Below are 24,395 nucleotides of genomic sequence, written 5' to 3' on the forward strand. Positions count from 1 at the left end.
TTGGCACTATTTGTGCTCGTATGTTTCTTTTCCAAGTCCTTCCCACCCACCTTGAGCTGACTCCCCCCCCCCCCAAAAAAAAAAAAGCTGAGAAAAGCATACCTTTTCCTCCAATGTCACCAGGACAAGGAATAGAATTTCAAGTTCTGTGTGATTTTACATTTTTGTAATTTTTAAAAAGTCCTCTAAAATTAAGATTGTTTTAAATTTTGAGCTACTATAGTATTATCTAACAAGGGCATAGATAGCCCTTGTTCTGGTTCCTGTGAAACATACAAGCACTTACAATTCATGTTTCTTGCCTTCAAGGACATGGGTAATTAAAAAAACAAATATTAAGCACCATACTTGCAGAACACAAGATAGCAATACTAGAGGAATCATATGGTCATATGGGATTAAATACCAAATGAGTACACTTCTATTGCTTCACAATGGCTCTCGTTTGTTTTCATTGCCACCATTCTAGTTACTAGCTCATGCCCGGAGCACAGCGACATCTCCATCCAATCTATCGTTTAGTTTTCTTTTTTTTTTTTTTTTTTGCGGGGCAATGGGGGTTAAGTAACTTGCCCAGGGTCACACAGCTAGTGTTAAGTGTCTGAGGCCGGATTTGAACTCAGGTACTCCTGAATCCAGGGCTGGTGCTTTAACCACTGCGCCATCTAGCTGCCCCAATCGTTTAGTTTTCTTACAATATGACCTTCATGTTATTTTTCTGTTTAAAGCCTTACATTGGTTCTCAGTTGCATGCAGGACAATGTCCCATACACATCTTGTGTGTGTGTGTGTGGGGGGCAATTGGGATTGTGACTTGCCTAGGGTCACACAGCTAGTGTCAAGTGTCTGAGACTGGATTTGAACTCAGGTCCTCCTGATTCCAGGGCCAGTGCTCTATCCACTGCGCCACCTAGCTGCCCCTCCAAACACATCTTAACTCAAAAGCATCACATGCATGGCCCTGAAGTTTTCACAAAACTCAGCTTACAACAAATTGCTTTCTCATTCCAAACCTTTTAGCGGTTCTCAGTTGCCTATAGGATTAAATTGATACTTTTTAGCTTGGCATCCAAGGTTGTCCACAATCTAACATTTCTACACTTCTTTTCCATTATTCTCTCACATGAACCATTTGCTCCAGACAAAACTTATATTGTCATTACCTGAAGCATCCCATTTATGCATTCCCTTGCCCAGAATGTCTTTTTTTTTTTTTTAGGCAATTGGGGTTAAGTGACTTGCCCAGGGTCACGCAGCTAGTAAGTGTTAAGTGTCTGAGGCAGGATTTGAACTCAGGTTCTCCTGAATCCAGGGCCGGTGCTCTATCCACTGCCCCACCCAGCTGCCCCGTGCCCAGAATGTCTTTACTTCTCTATTCAGATCCTACCATTCCTTTGGTGCAGGTCCAAGTTTTATATTCATGAATTTTCTAACCACCCGTTAGGGGTGATGCTCTTTGTCCATACCACTTATGCATATTTATTATATACTCCTTTGAGCTATAGGTATTTGTGTCCTCACTTAGACTGCAAGATCCTGGATACCAGATACTATATCTTATACTTTGAATCCAATGCTTAACAGAATACCTTGCAGATAATAAATACACAAGTTATATTGAATCATTGAGTGAATTGATAAATAATAAGTTCATAAGATGTGAGGACTGAAAAAAGTAGGGCTAATTAGCCTAGAGAAGCTGTTGGGCAGGGGGAGGGCATGGAAGTTCTCGATTATGTGAAAGGCTATCACTCAGAAAACAGTAACTGGGGGCAGCTAGGTGGCGCAGTGGATAAAGCACCGGCCCTGGAGTCAGGAGTACCTGGGTTCGGATACGGCCTCAGACACTTAACACTTACTAGCTGTGTGACTCTGGGCAAGTCACTTAACCCCAATTGCCTCACTAAAAAACAAAACAAAACAAAAAAAAAAAACCAGTAACTGGTTCTGCTTGGCCTCCTCAGAGGATACTTAGCTGGGAGCAATAGGTAGAAATTTTAAGGAGGCAAATTTGGCCTTGATGTGAGCAAAACCTCACAGTACTATCTAAAAGTCAAAGCAATTGTCTTGGGCATCAATGTTGAGAGTCACTGCAGGGAACAGCGCTATGATCACAACCCCAATAAAGGGCCTACACACATAAGTGGAGATTTTCAAGGTAAAACTGGATGACTATTTGGGTGTGTTGAAGTGGGATTTCTTTTTCAGGTATAAATTTAACAAGATGGACTTTAAAGGTCCCTTTTAATCCAGAGATTCTTTCACAAGAGGTAAGCAAATATATTTAGTCAGACACACATATTAACTCAACAGTCATTTAATTGTTGAAATTCAGTTTACATTAGATAACATTCAACAGTGAAAGTTCCATACCCACTGACACCTTTGTTTCCTAAATTATAGGATAATCACAAAGTAAATGTTACCCCAAGGCACTTTTCATGTAGTTTTGAGTCAAGTGTATGTATGTGGGGGGGCTTTCCCACTATTCTCTTTATGATAGCAGAAAGATTTAGGTGACAGTAACTTGTTTAGCAGAGGTGAAAACAGAACAATTATTAACACTTCCTTAACTGTGAGTTTTTCCCTGTTTATTAGTCTTCACAGTTTGAATTCACTTGGCATTGGTCCCCCATTTAGGCCAGCCAACAAGTTATTAACTGCAATTACTGACATAGTGTTTCGAGTTCCATAGGCAGCACTTCCAATGTGTGGTAGAATCACTGTAAAGGAAAGAGAAAGTGATCAGAAAATGGCAGGAAGAAAGAGCATCACATACATCTTAATGTTTACACAGAATTTAACCGAATAGATTTTTCTGGCTACCAAAATGAGAAGCATGACAACTATATGTTGTCTGTTGATTTTACATAAGTATAGATATATAGCCTCATCATTTCACCTACTACTGTCAGGGTAACAGAAATGAAGTCTGGAGAAATGGACTAAATCTCTGAGCTACGATACTGTCTAGGCTAAATTCCCAACACGAGTTGATGGTTCTTACCAAAGGGATGTCAAAAAGTCCAAGGTGATTAGAACACTTCTTGAAAATTATACGCTTGGAATTTCTCATTTTAAGGACTGATTTAAAGGTCCTGCCAAATATAATGATGCTTGGAGCAAAAAGAATACATGTGAAGATGGTACATAGTAAAAAATAGCTACTATTTAAGGCAGCAACCCTAAATGATAAATAACATTCTATTTGTACAGCGCTTTACATTTTCAAAATGCTTTAATGTGTACTCATTGGAACATATTTAAACCTACAGTCACTTCTTCACAATGTGGGCAATGATCCACTGAACATCTGTCAACTGGGCAAGATCTCTTTTGTTTTATGGGGTGGAGAATAATACTCTCACCAGTAGTTTAGCTGACAACTTCAAGAGCTTAACTACATGGGGCAGCTAGGTGGCGCAGTGGATAAAGCACTGGCCCTGGATTCAGGAGGACCTGAGTTCAAGTCCGGCCTTGGACACTTGACACTTACTAGCTGTGTGACCCTGGGCAAGTCACTTAACCCTCACTGCCCCACAAAAAAAACAAAACAAAACAAGTGCTTAACTACAATGTGATGTATTGATCATACTTTAAAAAAAAAAAGTAAAACACGATCTCTGTAACTTACTTAAAATTGTTGTTAATGTATTACCTCCAGAGGAAATGGTAGAATACATTGTCAATGGATAAACATTTAGCAGTCTTTCTGTATGTTAAAGTGACTTATCAGGACTGGCTAAGAGAAGATGGAATCAGGATTGGCCATGGCCAGACCTTGATAAGATTCATAGATAATTCTTGTTTATTCATGGATGAATGGACCAGAATATTCTTTTCATTATCACTGAAAAATTAATCTCGACCTGATAATGTCCATTATTGATTTTACTCAGAAAGTTACTTGAAAGTATTAAAAACTTCAGGGCACAAGGCACCCTATTTTTTAAAAAAAGCACCATCAGCTAAATAAAACTTTTCTAAAAATATATGTTGAAAAATCTCTTCTCACCAGTAAGCATGTAGTTATTTAGAAGGATGGTGAAGTTTTGGAGAAAATGCTTTAAGTTCTATCTCCTCTTGGAGATCCTATTCCAGGCAGTTTTCATATAATACAAAAAGTTGTTTCTAGCTTTATTAATGTTGCTTTGGCTCCACTAATTAAAGAAAATCCCTGAGATAGATATCTCTCTAGACTAGTTAGAGAATCCAGGAGATTCTCTATGCCTGGAGAGACATAGGTTTATTTCTGTCTCACAGTAGGGCAAGTAACGTAGATGGTGATTACACAATGACCTTTAGGTTCCCAGAAACTAAAATTATGCCTACTTTTAAGTATTGTTCTGAGGAATAAGTCTCAGTTTAAAGAAACAGCTTCTGTCTAAGAATAAAATCTAGAAATGAGAAGTTTTCTGGTCCTTTTAAAATTAAAGGCAGGGGCAGCTAGATGGCGCAGTGGATAGAGCACCGGCCCTGGAGTCAGGAGTACCTGAGTTCAAATCCAGCCTCAGATACTTAATACTTACTAGCTGTGTGACCCTGGGCAAGTCACTTAACCCCAATTGCCTCACTAAAAAAAGAAAAAAAATTAAAGGCAAAAAATAACCTTACATTTAAAAAAATTAGCGATGCCTTTTCTTTTGTTCTTTTTTTTTTTTTAAACACCAGTTACTTTCTCATATTCCCTGAGGCAAAACTGGCCAACAAAATGACTTTATTTGATATGATATACATCATTCTGTCCCTAGAGTCCCTTCCCCACCATCTCTACTTTGAGGAGTAAAGTGTAAGCTCACATTTAAAAAACTAAAGTCTTACCACAGTTCTTCAGTGAAAGGAGAGGATGGTTTGTGGGCAGTGGTTCAGGGCTTGTGACATCTAGCCCAGCTGCTGCAATCTGACCATTAGTCAAAGCCTGGTAAAGGTCCTCCTGGTTCACCACATCTCCCCTGGGAAACATAGAAATTAGAACGGTTGGTACTTTGGTATATCATCCAATAAAGAACTTAGCCTCTCTTGGGTTTTGTTAAAACAAACAAATAAACTCTACAACCCCCCCCAAAAAACCCCAACAAAACCCCCAACTCCCCACACACGAGGAGTCCATGCTAATTATAACATTGAATTGTCTAGCTTTATGAAAAATTTTTACATCCGTAATTACTTAAGACTTCAGCTTACCTTCTCTCGATGAACATTTTAATAAGTAAGCCAAGTCCACCGGTTCCCTTAAGCCACATCAAAGCCATTAAGAGTGAAGATATCCTCATAAAACTAGATTTCACTATTTCATCTTTATCAATAAGCCAATAAGTATTTATTAAAGGATTGAAAACAATACCTGATTTCCCCAAATTAATCCTGCTTGGTCTCTTGCTCCTATACCAGTCTGGATCTAATTCCCTACCTAAGACAGATGTATTAATGGAATACCTCAGTGATCTGTCCCTACAGCCAGAGAGCTATTGTTGGGACAATAGGGTACATTGCCAAAGGATGAACATTCAGCAGTCTTTCTGTATGTTAAAGTGACCATTATCAGGATTGGCTAAGAGAAGATGGAATCAGGGCCATGACCAGACCTTGATTAAGATTCATAGATAAATCCTGATTATTCATGGATGAGTGGACCAGAATGCCCTTTTCACTACCACTAAAAATTTTATTGCAACCTGACAATACCCATTACTGATCTTACTCAGAAAATTACTTGAACATATCAAAAACTTCAGGGCAAAAGGCACCATATTTTTTAAATGAAACACCATCAGCTAGCTAAATTAAGTTAAAAAAAAATCTCTTCTCACTAGGAGGTATGTAGTCATTTATAAAGTTGGTGAAGTTTGAAAGAGAATGAAAGAAAAGTCACCTCTCCTCTGGGAGATCCTATTCCAGGCAGTTTTCCTACAATGCAAAAATGTGTTGTTTCTAGCTTTATTAATAATGTTGCTTTGGCTCCACTAATGAAAGAAAAGCACTACCTGAGATAGATGCCTTCATCCACTGACTACTACTCCTCATAGCTAGCATTTATGTATCACTTACTATGGGCTAAATCCTTTGTGAATATTATCTCATTCAGTTCTTGCAACAATCTAGCAAGTTAAATGCTATTATCCCCGTTTTATAGTTGAGGCGACTGAGGCAAACAGAGGTTAAGTGACTTGCCCAGGATCACAGTTATGAAGCGTCTGAAGGCCAGTTTCAAGTTGGGTCTTCCTGGCTCCAGGCCCAGCATTCTATCCAGTGCCACCTAGTTGCCTATGTGGTAGGCACTATTTTAGGCAGTAGAGACACAAAGATGGGCAAGACAGTGTGGATGGGATTACTGTTTTCAGGTCAAGAATCAGAAAGCAAGAGTGGGGGAGGGAGGAGTAAGGTGTTTTGGTCTATGATGGTGGTAGGAATGGGATGATTAGGGTATGCACATGTCAGGAAGAAGGCTAGTATGCATCACGAAGATGGTATAGAGATACCTATGTATGATGAGCTATCCATCACCAATCAATTGGATGCAGGGTTCCAGGGTGGCAGCTGGAGAGAAGAGGTTGGAACACAGCAGCTTGGAAGGAATAGGGATAGAATACAATATGGTATGACTGAAAGCAATACATAATGTCCCCCAAATAATCCAGGCTGGTGTCTTTTTTTGTGGGGCAATGAGGGTTAAGTGACTTGCCCAGGGTCACACAGCTACTAAGTGTCAAGTATCTGAGGCCTCATTTGAACTCAGGTCCTTCTGAATCCAGGGCTGGTGCTTTATCCACTGCACCACCTAGCTGCCCCTCCAGGCTGTTGTCTTGCAGGATTCTATACAGGTCTGGCCCTAACTCCCTTTCTAAGGTGTGTACTGATGGAAGACCCCAGTGGACTATCTCTGTAACTACACAGCATAGTCGAGGTCTTCTTAGTTTTGAGGCTCTCTCTCTATCCACTATACCTCTCTATGTCTCTTCCTTTTTTTTTTAAGGCTTTAAAAATATCGATGATTAGAAGACTGAGCAGATTATCCTTGGGGTTCTTTCTAACAAGGAATATTATATATATACTTAGGGCAATGAGGGTTAAGTGACTTGCCAAAGGTCACACAGCTAGTAAGTCCGTGTCTGAGGCCGGACTTGAACTCAGGTCCTCCTGAATACAGGGCCAGTGCTTTAGCCACTACGCCACCTAGCTGCCCCATATTATATATTTTTGTTTGTTTTTTAAATTAATAAAGTATTTTTTCCCCATTACATGTAAAGATAGTTCTCAACTTTTGTTTATACAAGCTTTCCAATTTCAGATTTTTCTCCCTCCTTCCCCTCCCTCCCCCTCCCCTAGACTGCGGGTAATCTGACATAGGTTATATATATACACACACACACACATATATTATATGTTTTTAAAGAAAGTTAGTGGCAGAGCTGGCATTAGAACCTGGGTCTCTATATTTACTTTAAATATCCCTTCCATTTATTCTACATATGTTTTTATGTTTTCTCTCCTTTTTATGTTTTGTCCTCCTTGAGGGAAGGCATAGCTTCATTTTTTTGTTTTTGTATCTGCATTGTCTTGTGTGCCCGGAATGGGAGATAATCTTGTTGAAGGACAGCATTTAAGGATATACTTTAATCCACTGTGTCATATACATAGGGCAGCTAGGTGGTGCAGTGGATAGAGTCCCAAGCCTGGAGTCAAGAAAATTCATCTTCCTGAGTTCAAATCTGGTCTCAGACACATATTAGCTGTGTGACCCTGGGTAAGTGATTTAACCCTGTTTGCCTCAGTTTCCTCATCTGTAAAATGTGCTGAAGGAAATAGTAAACCACACTAGTATTGTTGCCAAGAACACAACCGAACAATAAAATAAAATACTTAAAAAAATAAACCCTAAGTATGGGGATTTTATAGTTTCTGCCCCTTCTAGTCAACTGTGTGACAAATGAAGATGTGGTTTGCTTTGGAATACTGATTAGGGAAAGGCTGCCTGTTCCATTCTTGTAGTTTTTCTACTGATAGCCTTGATGTAACTCATCCTCATCAAGATTTTATAGAGAAAAGAAAGCTGGCATACTAGGTCAGTTTTTCATTTCTTCTAACTGGTCCTTCTTCAGTTATAATATTATTTATGACTCTTCTACTTGTTTATTATTTTCCCCACTTCTGGCTATCTTAAAAACTGACTTCTCAGTGCTATCAAAATTATGTTTCTCCAGCACATATTTCCCCTATAGTGTGGTACAGAGGCTCTTCTTGCTTTCTTTGGTGCCTTTTTCTGCAGGGAGAAGGTAAGGGGAGACTGGTAAGATCTCATCTTGCCTAGGCTGGATGTAAAGTGGCCACTTGTGGCCCTCGACCCTTATCTGCTACATTATTTGGGGGGGGAGGCAACTGGGGTTAAGTGACTTGCCCAGGGTCACACAGCTAGTAAGTGTCAAGTGTCTGAGGCCAGATTTGAACTCAGGTCCTCCTGACTCCAGGGCCGGTGCTCTATCCACTGCGCCACCTAGCTGCCCCCCTCGACCTTTATCTAACAGCATAGAAGCTCCACACTTCCCCATTGGGGCCAGTTCACCCTTCCTTTGGTGGTCTGGAGGTCCTCTACTTGCAGCAGTTCACCCTGTTGGTGCCATACACCTGTGCCCCACCGGCTTCAGCTCTACTGCAGCTCAGAACTCCTGAACTCAAGCAATCTACCAGCCTCAGCCTCCCCCAGTAGCAGAAGTATGGCTGTGTGCCACCATACCCAGCTTTAAGTACCAATGCTACTCCTTCCTTTAGCATACCACAGACTGAAATACCAGGAACTAAATGTAGCGGTGGTTCCAATGTTATTAAAGAAGAAAAATGTTTGTTAGAACAACTATCCTTCCTCATGCTTTTGCGAATGAGTTTATCTTTTTAACAGGTGGTGTCCTTGGCTGCCACAGTTCTTGGCAAGGCAATCACTTCTTGGATGACTGAGGCAATTTCTGAGTTCTTTTGATCCCTTTGGTGCGTCGATTCCTTTATATCAGTTAAACTTCCATAATGGTTCAAGTATGAACTCAGTCTGGTATTCAACTACCTCCATCAAAGAGAATCCAACTATTCCCACCAATACTCCTTACTGTCCTTCCTGCATTCCTTATTCCTTACCTTGTACATGCTCTTTATTCCTCTGCCTGTTTAAATTCAATACATCTTTTAAGTCTTTGATCAGGGGTTTTTAACCCCTTTTTTGGGTGACGGATCCCTTTTGGCAATCTGGTGAAGCCAATGGAGACCTCTTCTCAGAAAAATGTTTTTAAATGAATTAAATAAATCATTATCAAAATATTTTCTAAAAAGTTCTTAGACCCCAGGTTCAGTACCTTTAGGCCTGATGCACAATTAAGCCTTTCTCAATTACAATGATCTCCTGTTTTTCTGTGCCACTACCATATTTAATCTGTACTACATAATTTATAACTATCATATGCTGTCCGATATCGATCTCTTGTTCACATGTTTGTTTTAGCTCTGAATAAGCCATAAGGACCTTGAAGGTGGCAACCATATTTCTATGGCCCTTTTTATCTCTCGCAGTAGGTCAAAGTGAAAAATTCACTTGATTGAACTCATGCAGGACCCCAAAGACTCTACCATCAATTACTGGCTGTATCAGAAAAAGTTAAAAAAAAACCCAAACAACTGCTAACCCAAAACAGTCTTGTAGGGTTATTTCATCCAGAAAAGATACAAACAAAAACACCCATAGGAACATTTTAATCTGAAGTGGATTTTCCAAGGAGACAGTGTACTTATAAAAAGTAATTCTTTATTAGTGTAAAGTAAATGTTTCAGGGGCAACTAGGTGGCAGAGTGGATAGAGCTCTGGCCTAGAGTCAGGAAGATCAGAGTTCAAATCCAGCTTCAGACACTTACTAGCTGTGTGACCCTGGGTAAGTCACTTAACCCTGTATGCCTCAGTTTCCTCATCTGTCAAATGAGTTGGAGAATGAAATGGTAAATCACTCTAGTATTTTTGCCAAGAAAACCCCCAAATGGGGTCATGAAGAGTTGGATGTGACTGAAACGAGTGAACAACAACAAAAAAAGGGTTCAGAGTAAAGAATTCAGCAGTTAAGAAATTTGGATTATCTCTTGTGTACCTAACTTGGTAGATTCCTTGACCTCTCTAGGATTTCTGGAGCATAAAAGAAGAGATAGATTTTGGTTGTTAAATGATTGCCCATTAATGAAAAGTAGCTGAAGACCTTCTATAAAACAGGCAACTCTCCCCCTGGTGGAGAAAGCATGTTAACCTTTCACGTTAGCAATGCTAGAAATTGGCACCATCATTCCTAGAACTAAGAATAATAGCTAATGTTTGTTTAACACTGTAAAGTTTTCGAAAGCATTCTTCAGCTATTATTTCTATCGATTCTCACAGAAACCTTGTGAATTAGGGGCTGTTACCATCTCTCTTTCACAGATGATAAATTTCAGGCTAAGAAGTTAGGTGACTTGCCCAAAGTCACACAGATACTAAGTGTGTTTGAGGAAGGATTCAAACCCAGATCTTCTTCCTCTAAGCCCACCACTCTATTTTCTGTGCTACAAAATAACTGGCAAAGCCTTCTGCAGATGTATGTCCTATTCAGTTCTGCCAAGACCAACTCCATTATGCAAATGTTTAAAGCCTACAAGTAAGCCTTCCTCATCCTAGGAAATTCAATATACATTCCAGTTGCAAGGTATTATTTTCCCCCCAGAATTAAATAGAGATTATGGGTTTCATTTTATTTCTGATTTTCTCTTTGGCTTGGTTCAAAGAAAGAAACACATGTTCAAACAGAGGTATCATCAGTAGCACGAGAATGTGAAATTAAAATTAGAGAGACATAGTCACCAGAATGTAAGCCTTACCTGCTGATGTTGACAAACACAGTAGTTTTCTTCATTTTCTGGAATAAGTCCTTGTTGCACATCCCTTTGGTTTCAGGGGTTAAAGCACAAGCCACCACAACAAAGTCTGACTGGGCTGCCAGCTGCTCAGCAGACACTTAGGGGAAGAATGGGAGGAGGGGATGGGTCAGTTGTACAGGAACAGAACAGGTACAAGAATGAAATAACTCCCAAAAGAATGGGAACTGAAGCATTGATGCACTTATCTCTCCTATCAAAAGGCTTCTTGGAAGAGCTCAGTTTTCCATTTTTGGAACTGGAATAATCATAGCTGCCTTGCAAATTAAAATCATCACAGGTTTTGAGGACCTGGGTAGTGGTGGGGGGCAAAGCCACTAAAAGAATCAGATGAGGCAGCTAGCAGCAATGAATAGAGCACCAGTCATGGAATCAGGAGGACCCCAGTTTAAATATGCAGATACTTACTAGCTGTTGACCCTGGCCAAATCACCTAACCCCAAGTGCGTCCAACACCCCACCCCCTGCAAAAAGAAAGAAATTAAGGGGGAAAAAATTAGACTAAAAGTAGTGCAACAGGCAAGTCAGAATTCTGATGTGACTTAGTGACAATGGACACCCCCATCCTGCATGTGCCCCATATTTTACTATGCGACATAGGCCTTCACTGTTAACACGCTTGATTTTAGTACACCACACATACTTACATGTCATGGAGAGTGACTTCTGTTATTTGTTGCTCATTTACAAATTGTAGTATTAAAATGTGTAGCGGCAGGGTGGAATCTCGCTAAGAGAACCAGTCTTAGAGCCAAGAAGGCTTGGGCTAAGACCCCCTCTGACATATTATAGGCTAGGTCACCTTAGACAAGTCACTTAACATTTTACTGCCCCAGGAAGCTGAGACTCTTAAGTTGTAATACCTGGTGCATAGAAGACACTTAATAAACGACTGATTAATACGGACAATGCAAGACAAAATTTCATGTTCTTCCTCGTATGCCACTAACTGTGCTTCTCCTCTGAACAGGTTCTCTGAGCAACTGCTGCTATTCTTGGTGGGTTAAAGACTAGGTCCTCTCAAAATCGACTTCCTGATGACACAGTCTAATGCCATACGGGTAGAGTTATGCTACTTATCAAGTGATAGTGCTTGGAAATGTGATCCATGTCACTAAATTAAGAAATCAGGCTTGGAGATAAACTTGAAAAAAATCTGCCAGCCCACAAGCTACCTTGGCTGGGGACAGACGGGCAGACACAAACACACATATTTTAGGGCCTGGTCTAGCTCCAGGGAGTGACTTACCAGTCCATCTCATAGATAAAAGACCTTGAATAAAGGCTCTAAGCCTGTTCACTCTACCTATAGTACGCTTTAGAGTGTAGAGACTGACTGAGGAGAGGTCAAACAGGAATTTTATCCATGACACAAACAAACTATTCCTTTTGTTCTTTGAGGCATCTAGGTGTTGTAGGACCTGGACCTGGAATCAGGAAGATTTGGGTTTGAATCTGGCCTCGGAAACTTTCTAACTGTGTGGTCCAGGGCAAGTCACTTCACCTGGATGCCTCAATTTCCTCATCTGTAAATGGGGATATTAATAACACCTCCCTCATGGGGTTGTCATGAGGATAATATGATATAACATATATAACATGCTTTGCAAACAAACATTAAAGTGATATATAAATGTTAGTTATTATATGAATGAGCTCATGACCTCCTGTTCATCAGGGGGGAATTTCCCTACAAGATCTTAAAGACTGAGGTCCTATCTGAGAAAAGGCCCAAAGTCATCATCAATGGGGAAGAGTCAGACTCTTCTCCAATTTGCTCCTTCACCCTTCTCTCTCTCTTTTTTTTTTTTTAGATTTTTTTTTTTTGGCTGGGCAATGAGGGTTAAGTGACTTGCCCAGGGTCACACAGCTAGTAAGTGTCAAGTGTCCAAGGCCGGATTTGAACTCAGGTCCTCCTGAATCCAGAGCCGGTGCTTTATCCACTGCTCCACCTAGCTGTCCCCATCCTTCTCTCTTTTAAAAAAAATTAAAAAAAATTTTTTTTTGTGGGGCAATAGGGGTTAAGTGACTTGCCCAGGGTCACATAGCTAGTGTCAAGTGTCTGAGGCTAGATTTGAACTCAGGTCCTCCTGAATCCAGGGCTAGTGCTTTATCTACTGCGCCACCTAGCTGCCCCCCTCCTTCATCCTTCTCAACCATTTACAATGCACAAAGATCACAGTTCTTAGATCTGGGAGTAGAAGTGACAGATGATCCCACCAATTACTACCCTACAACACCTGGGACCCTGGGAAGTGAAGAAAACTAACAAATTAAGGGCTAGGACTCTGCTTTTACAAGAGGAGAAAACTGGATGAGCTGCTATCCCTTCTATAAATGGCCTTGGATACAAAGTGGGAGAGCCCCATCTCCATCCTTTTGAAGAGCACATGTTTGAACTTTTGTTCACGCTATATCTTCTCAGTAAATATCCCAGTAAAACTTGATAATTGCTTACTGATTCTATCAGGAGATATTAATTGCTTAAGTGACTGTGGGATGCTAATCACTGGTGGCAGTCAGTGGAATGCACCAGAATGGGGACTTAAGCCAATAGCATTAGAAAGCGCTACAACCCTTTAGGGTACCCCTAGAACCTGGAAGGGGGGAATATAGTAGTGTGCATGTAGGTTAGGAGAATAAGTCTTGTCTATAAAGACTATGCATGCATTAGGATGACAGATAATTATCACCTGAAGAGCATTTTCCTTAAAAGACCGACAAGTGTGAATGAAAACTGCTCACAATTCTTTGAGAAATTTTATTTCATCATCCATTTGTATTTGGAACATTGTTATAAAATATTAGCCAAAATATTTTGGTTTCATATAGCTTATAAAAACTTGTAGCTGTGAATAAGAAACTGAAATTTATTTTGCTAAAACACAGAGGGAAGATATTTAGGCATGGAGAACAAAAAGTGAAGGATGTGTTGGGGAAACAAAGAGATAGGAGACATTATGAAACAATATGGATTTCAAGATGCTTTTGTGTTTAGAGGCTGAGAGCTAAAGTATGTGAAATAACTAAAAGACTTGCTTCTGAAACATGTGACACAATAGGAAAAACACTGGAAGATTTGAAACCAAAAGATCTGGGTTCAAATTCTACTACTTGCTACCGCTGTGTGACCTTAGGCAAATCATTCATGCACTCTGGGCCTCAGTTTCCATATTTGTAAAAATGAATGACAAGGAGTTGGGCCAAATCTCTAAGGTCCTGTCTTGCTCTAAAGTCTACTGATTTAATCATCATTTCATTTAAGACTGAAAAGCCTAGGGTTTGGGGCACAGAAAAGTCTAGAATTTAAATAATATCAGGAAAATTCTGTCCAATTCATTATAAATGAAATTATCCAAAAATCTCAGATTTTAGCACCAGCCCAGAGTCAGGAAGATCTGAGTAAAAATCCAGTCTCAGACACTAATCAGCTGCATGAAGCTGGGCAAGCCACCTAACCTCTGCCTCAGTTTCCTCATCTGTAAAATGTGGATATTAAGACCACCTACCTCCTAGGGTTGTTATGAGGCTCAAATAGGATAATAATTTTAAAGTGCTTATCATAATGCCTGGCACATGGTAAATGCTACCATAAATCTTAGCTATAATAGTAATAATATATCATGATAATTAAACAGAAATACCATGTAATAAAAATCATAACTCATTCTAATCAAAAAAGAGTATATTATTTTAACATATTGTTATATTTTTATGATGCTAGATTTCTGGATTCCTTCAAAGCACAGTTCAGGGGCGACCTCTTATTCAGGGTCTTTCCCAATCTCAGAGTTAAACACCCTCTCCCACCTGAAATTAATTTTGTACACACTTTTTATTTACTTACTTGTGGATATGCTATATCCCCTCGGTAGAATGTATGGTCCTTGAGCACAGGGATGGCTTAATTTTTATCTTTGTGTGCCTAGCACCTAGCCCAGTGCTCTACACCTGGCGGGTTGTTTAATTAAATTCATCAGCATTTCCACCCCAGAAGGGTGGAGCTGGGTCAGAACTGTGATATGCCTGTCAGCATCTTTCTTCATTTATCTCAAGGGCTGAGACACAGGCTGAAATATTCCCAATAGCTGAGGCATGGGGTAAAACGCCCTTGAGAAAACACCAAATAAATGCCAAAGCCATCTAACCTAAAAATCTCTTCCCAAGGACAAAAATAAGTTTGTTTTTTTTAAAGGCAAGCCCAAGCTAACAAATAGAATTAAAAAAATATTAACAAGAGAGAAGAAAGGTGCCCTGGGCTTTCAGAGATGGGGGTGGAGAAGCAGAGTTCTAACCTTTCTTCTCAAATTTTACTTCAAAAATAGTCAACTGGGCAACACGCTGCAAAAAGGGCCCACCTTCCTCTGATATTTGTCAATCAAAACCACGTAGGCTTTAGAGCTAGAAACAAGGTTAGAGACCACACCTACTTGTTTGTTCAGTCTGCCATGACCCATTTTGAGGTTTTCTTAGCAGAGATAATGAAGTGCTTTGCCATTTCCTTCTCCAGTTCATTTTAGAGACGAGAAAACCGAGTGACTTGCCCAGGGTCACATAGCTAGTGAGTGTCTGGAGCTGGATTTGAACTCAAGTTCTCAGCCATGCTTCTGCATGGCTGGCTTTCTATCAGCTTCACCACCTAGATTTATTTTACAGAAAGGAGAGACTGCTTTTTGTTTTTGTTTTATTAGTGAGGCAATTGGGGTTAAGTGACTTACCCAGGGTCACACAGCTAGTAAGTGTTAGTGTCTGAGGCCGGATTTGAACTCAGGTTCTCCTGACTCCAGGGCTGGTGCTCTATCCACTGCGCCACCTAGCTGCCCCTGAGAGACTGCTTTTTGACCGTGGTCCCATGCAGAGCTGGGATTCTAGCCTAGGTCTCCAAACTCCAAATCTCAGGTTATTTCCATTTTGTTACACTGCTTTTTCATCTGGTTTGACACAGTAAAACACTGGGAGCTGAAAGTCCCCCCCCCCCCAGTCATAGTGCTTGGTACATAGTAGGTGCTTAATAAATGTTTCTTGACTATCTTTGTTGTTAATGAACTGTGACCTTGGCCAAGGTCACCTCGCCTGTCTGGATTTCTGTGTTTATGTTTTGTAATTATTTTAAAATCATTAACATTAGTTCATTGAATCTTAGAAGAAGGCACCTTAGCAAGTGGCTAACCCACTACCCTCATTTTCAGGTGAAGTAAACAGGATGGTTAATATAATCACACAGTGATGGTTAATCCAATTTTTGCACCTGTAAAATGAGGGCATTAAACTAAATGGTCCTATCACTTCTGGTTCATAAATTTCAGGTTAGTGGGGAAATGACAGAAAGACTATAGGGGTCAAGGACAAAGAAACCAGCACATAAAAGTTTACTATTCTTTTGACACCACTGAGGTTACTCATAGTCAATCAAAGGTCACAATTATATTTTTTTATAAAGTGCTTTCCACACAACAACCCTACAAAGTAGGTGGTACAAATATCTTCCCCGTTTTACAGATCAAGAAACAAAGGCTCAAACTGTGGCCCATGTCATCCAGGAAGAACCAGGACTCAAATCCAAGTCTTTCTGACTTTATAGTAAATGATTATTTTTCCCCCCAAGTTGATCTCATCGGTACAGGGAAGTCTTTGGAGAGGAAATACTCTCTTTCAATGAAGATTGGCAACTGTTTTTCTGTCTTAGAAAAATACTCAGGATGCTGAAAGTTTCACTGATTTGTCCAGGGATACTCAGCCTGGATATGTCAGAATTAAGACATGAACTGGGGTCTTCCCAGTTCCAAAGCCAGCTTTCTATACCCTAAGGCCTCATTCTTCTCAATGATAGCACGTTTTTTTCAAAAAGGCCCCTGATGCCAATGGCAAACAAAAGCTGACTTGTCATTCCCATTTGAAGGATTTATCATGACATAAATCAGAAACAACCCGAGCATATGCCCGACTGCCTTTTAAATGAACGCCAAACTTACCAAATTCCGCTTGGAACTCAGCTGCCTCCTTGGGCTTGGGCTGACGTCCAGTATATAAAAACTTCTGGATGCCAAATGGTTTCAGACGACGGGCAATAGCTTGGCCTGAAAATGAAAAAATAGCATCTGTATTGTTCCGTACCATTCACCCTACACGGGAGTGGAAGGAAGGGGACTGAGGTGGCAATTATTTCCTGTAACTATGATCAAACAGACCCATTTGGAGTTGGTGTGTTTGCACCCTTGACCTTGGGAGAACAGACACCACTAGGTAGATTCATCATTATTTAGCTCTTTATTAATGGAGAAACGATGTGGGCTTATGGTGGAACACAAGAAACACTCTCTCCTGGTGAGTGTGGGCCAACTGTTTTTTCCCACCAAAGCGAGTTCTAAATTTCTTTGGATAATAAAATTGGTTGTGCTTGAGGGGACAAGTCATTGGAAAGGAGTATGTCCAAACAAGTACAATGGGAGCACAGTTATCCCTTTCACATTTTTTTTTAAAATTTTTTAGTGAGGCAACTGGGGTTGTGACTTGCCCAGGGTCACACAGCTAGTAAGTGTTAAGTGTCTGAGGCCGGATTTGAACTCAGGTACTCCTGACTCCAGGGCCGGTGCTCTATCTACTGTGCCACCTAGCTGCCCCATCCCTTTCACATCTTGACTTTCCCCAACTTGGAGTCCTGATGTTGTGGGTCAGCATAAGAAATTAAACGGGAATTTTGAGGGAGTTTTATGGAAGCCACAGATGACATGTGTAAGTCAGTAAATGACAGAGAAAAAGTTTAGAAACTCAGAAATGAATAAAATTTATGTATAATATTGTCTAGTATCAACCCAGATTTTACAATAAGGTACTATGAACACCCCGTAAAAGAAAAAGCAAAAATTTAGACTTCTTCTTTATGCAGATTTTCCAGATCACCAGGGCACTACACCTCTAACCCTCTGCCATGTGGATTGGTAAAAAGCACATGAGGATAATCAGAATGATATCTTGCTTTTGCATGGCACCCTCTGTTTTTACAGAACATTTTCCCACTGCATCCCTGGGAGTTACATAGAAGCAGATCACAGGCTCATAGACTGAGAGCTTAAAAGAGACCTGAGAAATCTAATACAGCTCCCTCACTTTACAGATGAGTCAAGTAATGCCCTCTGGGGTGGTGGCAGGACAGGAGAAGGTGTTTTTCCTGAAGTCATATAGCTAGTGAGTCACACATCTGGGATTTAAATCCAGGTCATCAAAATCCAGTGCTGTTTTCCCCATTTTATAGATTAAAAAGAGGCTAATCTCACAGTTTGTAAATATGGGAGCACAGTTTTTTTTTTTTGCGGAGGGGAACATGGCAATGAGGGTAAGTGACTTGCCCAGGGTCACACAGCCAGTAAGTGTCAAGTGTCTGAGGCTGGATTTGAACTCAGGTCCTCCTGAATCCAGGGCCAGTGCTCTATCCACTGTGCCACCTAGCTGCCCCGAGTCACAGTTTTTGGACCCAAGGTTTATGATTCCACAGTTTGTTTATTTGCTTTCATTATATCAAAAGGGAAGCTCTAGGCATGTATAGAATTCTTTGTTTCTCTTTACTGTGACTAAATACTTTTTATTTTGGATGCTTTTTGTTGTTATTTTTTTAAGTCCTGAGGGTTTTTTGATTCGTTTGTTTGATTTTTAAAATCAGAAACAAGGTAATTCAAAGGATTACATTTTGGTCGTCTGGGCTAAATGGGCTGTTAGTGTTCTAAGTTCTATATTTTTCCATCAGAAAAAGGTTTATTGATTTCTACATGTTTACTCATTTCTTTTGGGGCAGTTGGTGGATAAAGCGCTGCGTCTGCAATCAGGAAGACTCATCTTCCTGAGTTCCAATCTGGCCCCAGACACTTGCTAGCTGTGTGACCTTGGGTGAGTTCACTTAACTCTGTTTGCCTCAGTGGCCTCATCTGTAAAATGAGCTGGAGGAGGAATCTGCTTCTAATATCTTTACCAAGAAAACCCCAAATGGTATCATGAAGAGTTGGATATGACTAAAATGACTGAACAACAACAAAGTGATCATTTAGCACTGTTGTAGACAGTAGCTTACTGTGTATATCCTTGATTTCAACCAATGCTATGAAATGCAGAAAAGAGACATTACCTATCCTTCCGAGCCCGATAATTCCAACTGTGCTGTTCAAGAGCTCATGGCCACACATCCAGAGTGGCTTCCATGAAGTCCAACCACCACTGGAATAAAAAGAACAGGAAAAACTGAAACACTGTGGCAGGAGTTCAATAATATACCTCAAGTATGTTGTTCAGTCATTTTATCAGTTGTGTCTGACTCTTCATGACTCCATTTGGGGTTTTTCTTGGCAAAGATACTGAGATACTGGAATGGTTTGCCATTTCCTTCTCTATCATTTTACAGATGAGGAAACTAAGGCAAACAGGGTGAAGTGATTTGCCCAGGGTCACAAAGCTAGGAAGTATCTGAGCCCAGATTTGAACCCAGAAAGAGAAGTCTTCCTAGGATCTGAAAAGAAAATGTAATAAGCAGTGAGAGGGACATGCACAACCTCTCCAACAGACCTTGTACTTAGGCTGTTAGTAATTGTTCTATATCAGTTATCATAAAACTTTTTGGTCTTGCGACCCCTTTCTCACTCTAAAAAATTATTGAGGGCCCCAAAGAGCTTTTGTTTATGTTGGTAAAACCTATTGATATTTACCATATTAGACATTAAAACTTATAAGATTTTAAGACATTTAACAATATAAACCTATTAAAGGCAGCTGGGTAGCTCACTCAGTGGATAGAGTCAAGAAGACTCAAATCTGACACTTTCTAGCTGTGTGATCCTGGGTGAGTCACTTAATCCTATTTGCCTCAGTTCCTCATCTGTAAAAATGAGTGGGAGAAGGAAATAGCAAACCACTCCAATATCTTTGCCAAGAAAACCCCAAATAGGGTTATGAAGAGTTGGACATGACTGAAACAACTTAATAACAAAAAACCCCATTATATGTAATATAAATGGCATTTTATGAAAAATAACTATATTTTTAGAAAATATTTTTATTTTCAGTTCCAAATTTTCTCTCCCTCCACTTCTCCCCCCATCCACTGAAAAGGCAAGATTTAGTATACCCATTTTATAAATATGAAGTCATGCAAAATATGAAAAATAACTACATTTTCCAAAACAAACAAATTTGGTGAGGGAAAGTGGCATCATTTCACATATTTTGGCAAATCTCTTTTTAAAATGCCTGGCTTAAAAGACCGCTGGGTTCTCATATATGTTTTTGTATTCCATCTACTGTGTTTTGGTTGACATACATGAAGAAAATTTGGCTTCCCATAGATAATGTCATTAGAAAAGAGAGGAGTATTTTCATAGGCAAACAATGCCTTAGTATTATTACAAAAATAATCCTGGTATCCAAAATTAGAAGGGAAGCAGAAAGCTGGGAAACAATTTTTATGGCCGGTACTTCTGATAAAGGCCTCATTTCTAAAATATATAGGGAACTAAGTAAAATTTATAAGAATCCAAGTCATTCCCCAATTGAGAAATGGTCAAAGGATATGAACAGGCAGTTTTCTGATGAAGAAACCAAAGCTATCTATTCCCATATGAAAAAAATGCTCTAAATCTCTAATGATTAGAGAGATGCAAATTAAAACAACTCTGAGGTACCACCTGGCACCTATCAGATTGGCTAAAATTACAAAAAAAGGAAAATAATAAATGTTGGAGAAGCTGTGGAAAAATTGGAATACTAATGCGTTGTTGGTGGAGCTGTGAACTGATCCAACCATTCTGGAGAGCAATTTGGAATTATGCCCAAAGGGCGATAAAGCTGTCCATACCCTTTGACCCAGCAATACCAGTTTTGGGTCTTTTTCCCAAAAAGATCATGGAAAGGGGAGAGGGACCCACATGTACAAAAATATTCATAGCTGCTCTGTACGTGGTGGCAAGGAATTGGAAGTTGAGGGGGTGCCCATCAATTGGGGAATGGCTGGACAAGTTGTGGTATATGAATGCAATGGAATACTATTGTGCTGTAAGAAACGATGAGCAGGAGGAGTTCAGAGAAACCTGGAGGGTCTTACGTGAGCTGATGCTGAGTGAGATGAGCAGAACCAGAAGAACATTGTACACAGTATCATCAACACTGTGAGTTGATCTACTGTGATGGACTATATTCTTCTCATCAATGCAATGGTACAAAAGAGTTCCAGGGAACTCATGATAGAAGAGGATCTCCAAATCCATGAAAAAAAAAAAGAACTGTGGAGTATAGATGCTGAATGAACCATACTATTTCTTTTGTTTTTGGTGCTGTTGTCTTTCTATTTTGAGGTTTTTCGTCATTGCTCTGATTTTTCTCCTAACATGACTAATGCAGAAATATGTTTAATGTTATTATGTGTATGTATAAATATATATATATAACCTATATCAGATTACCTGCTGTCTAGGGGAGGGGGAGGGAGAAAAATCTGAAATTGGAAAGCTTATAGTTGAGAACTATCTTTACATGTAACGGGAAAAAATAAAATACTTTATTAAAAAAAAATAATCCTGACCTCATAGACCCCCTAAAAGGGCCTCAGAGATACTCAGAAACTCATGGTCCACACTTTGAGGACCACCAATATACAGTTATACTGGTGCCTTTCAGGTCAAGATAATGACTTTGTAGGAGACAAAAGTGGGAGATGGGAATGGAGCTCTGGGTGAGACAACTGACCTAATCAATAAAAAAAAAAATCCCTGACTCTGGGCACATTGTTATTTACTGAATACCCATAGGGAGTAAAGCAACATCTAAAGTGTTGTAGGGTTTCTGAAGCTTTGGTTCTAGGGTGGACTCCTAACCTCAGAAACCCTACAAGTTAAGTGGGGAGCCGACACTCAAAAATACAAATAGAACAGAATCACTCCATTTCTGAACAATGCTTTGCACACAGCAAGAGCTTAATAAATATTTGTCAAGATGTACTGAAGGTAGAGGGAGTTCTTGGTTCTGGTAATTTGCACTGACCCTTCTAAGTGGCAGTGTGGGAAGGAATGAGGAAGGTATGGCCACAAATGAAAGGTGAAGAAATGATAATAGCTTTTGTTTGAATGGTACTTTATGGTTTATAAAGCACTTCTTCCTTGTGAGGCTGGTATTGCAAGTATTATATCCCCATTTTCTGGATAAGGAAACTGAGGTTTGGAGTAGTGCGGTGACTTGCCTGACTCAAAATCAATTCTCCTGATTCAAAGTCAATGCTTTCTACCTCACCAAAAATTCTCAGAAACTAAGATAGTCTAAATTAAATCAAAAGCTTTACTATTTTGAGACAGTAAGGAAGTCCCTAGTAACAAGGCAGAAAGAGACCCATTTTGAAACACTGGATATGTAGAAAACAGAAGCTCTTAATCATGCTAAATGGGACAGCTAGACGATGCAGTGTGTAGAGCACCAGGCTTGGACTCAGGAAGTCCTCAATTCAAATCCAGCCTGATATTTCTAGCTACGACCCTGGGCAAGTCAAATCACCTTGTTTGCCTCAGTTTCCTCATCTGTAAAATGAGCTGGAGAAGGAAGTGGCAAACCACTCCAGTATCTTTGCCAAGGAAACCCAAAAAAGGGATCATGAAGGGTCGGATGCACTGAAAATGATTGAACAACAACAATTATGCTAAATCACCAGGTGTTGTCTATACTTTCAAGTTCCAAACACATTTTTTTACCTAATACACTCAGCATCATGATGAGTTAGAAATGTCTACAATGTCTTTGCTGGGTTTGTGTCCCCCCCTTCACCCCCCCCCCCAATGAGAACAGAGTTGTGCATCAGTCTTCAAGAAGTGTAAATGGGGTTCCACTCCTCTCACCTTTGGAGGAAGATTCATGCAAATCTCCACTTACCTGCTTCAAAAAAGATGAATTTAAAAGCCACCCACCCAGTAATTCCATCACATGTGTTAACAACCAACTAAAACAAAAGTCTCCTTAGGAAGCTTTATTCTCTGTGCCCTGACTCCATCAAGGGAATTGAGCACTATGGTTATAATTAATGAATATATTTTGGTGAATAAAAAGTGGGCATACATATGTTAGCTGATTTAAAAAAATAGACTACAATAAAATGGTTAAATAAATGGGGAGAGAGAGAGAGAGAGAGAGAGAGAGAGAGAGAGAGAGAGAGAAATATAAGAATGTTTGGTAGCTTGCAGATGGCATTATATTAGGTCGCATAGGGTACAAAAATTAACCAGGCAGATGACATACTGCTTTGACTCTTTCTGACATACACATACTCACTTCTTCACTTCATCCATGGCTTCTGGCAGCCGGCGACTGGCACTGAGGAGTAAGGCCACCGCAAGCTCTGCTGTGGCATCCGTCAGGACGTCTGGCGTGTAGCCCACGCGGATCCCTCTAGGAATTCAAGAAACAAAGTTCCATAACCGCCACAGTGAATATTCCTTTACTTTTCTTTTCAAGAATTCTTCTTAATCCTTCCTCTTTCCTAGTCAATCCTTCTGCCTGAATTATTAAGAATCCTCTTCTTTCCCCTCCAGTAACTCCTACAATCCCTAATGCTCCTTAGAAAAGAACAAAAGACTGCATTTACCGCTTTTTAATTTCATCCAGGGCAAGATGGTCAACTCCCACAGAGAGCGTGCTGATTACTTTGAGACCCGATCCTGGTAAATAGAAAGACACCAAAAATCAGCTGTCTTGCATTACGGAATTTAGGATGTCTTAAACATTAATCCTGACAGTTCCCACAGAAGATAGTGAATATAATCTAACACGGCTTGCTTTCTCTTTAGGAAATGTGACTTTTGCTCTTGCTGTTCTGGGTCCAATTTAGTGTCCTTGTTTTTTCCTGCCAAAAGGCCTTCTATTGAGAGGGGATCCAGAGGTTACTCTGGACTGCCAAAGGAGTGCATGACACAAAAAAGGTTAAGAATTCCAGATTTAACCAAGTTCCCTGATTTTACAGAAAAGTGAAGTAAGGTGTGGAGATGTTATGAGTGACTTGCTATAGTTTACAAGGCAGCACAACCAGGATTCAAACCTAAGTTCCAAATTCAATGCTCTTTCTTTTATATTGGATATGGCATAGATTCTATACCAGAGTTAAGTGACTTGCCCAAGGTCACACAGCTAGTAATCATCTGAGGCTAGATTTGAACTGAGGAAGACGAGTCTTCCTACTCCAGGCAACATTTCATCCACTGTGCCACCTAGCCCCAATGTTCGACTCTATTATATATAAGGAGGCTTTTTTGTTTGTTTTTAAACATTTATTTCAAAATAAGGATATTTTATTTTATATATCTAAAATATTCTGAAAGGGGGTCCATAGGCTTCTCTTGACTGCCATGGGGGTGCACTAGATAAAAAAGGTTAAGAATTCCCAGTTTTACCTAATCCCCTCATTTTATAGAAAAGTGAAATAAGGTCTGGAGATGTTGTAAGTGACTTGC

The 24,395-nt window shown here is 39.9% G+C and overlaps 1 protein-coding gene across 1 annotated transcript in view; it reads right to left on the minus strand.

Annotated features, from left to right (window-relative positions):
* Nucleotides 1–2,301: 2,301 nt before the first annotated feature.
* GRHPR (glyoxylate and hydroxypyruvate reductase) overlaps nucleotides 2,302–24,395 on the minus strand; it is a 33,568-nt gene continuing 11,474 nt past the window's right edge. Inside the window, exons 3-9 of the mRNA XM_043976665.1 lie at nucleotides 23,534–23,606; nucleotides 23,221–23,337; nucleotides 19,049–19,137; nucleotides 16,905–17,009; nucleotides 10,876–11,011; nucleotides 4,822–4,952; nucleotides 2,302–2,723 (exon numbers count right to left, since the gene is read on the minus strand). Coding sequence (XP_043832600.1) covers nucleotides 2,602–2,723; nucleotides 4,822–4,952; nucleotides 10,876–11,011; nucleotides 16,905–17,009; nucleotides 19,049–19,137; nucleotides 23,221–23,337; nucleotides 23,534–23,606 — 773 coding nt within the window. The 3' untranslated portion in view covers nucleotides 2,302–2,601. The remainder of the gene's footprint in view (nucleotides 2,724–4,821; nucleotides 4,953–10,875; nucleotides 11,012–16,904; nucleotides 17,010–19,048; nucleotides 19,138–23,220; nucleotides 23,338–23,533; nucleotides 23,607–24,395) is intronic.

The sequence above is a fragment of the Dromiciops gliroides genome, chromosome 1 (assembly GCF_019393635.1).
Source record: "Dromiciops gliroides isolate mDroGli1 chromosome 1, mDroGli1.pri, whole genome shotgun sequence".
Classification (NCBI taxonomy): Eukaryota; Metazoa; Chordata; class Mammalia; order Microbiotheria; family Microbiotheriidae; genus Dromiciops; species Dromiciops gliroides.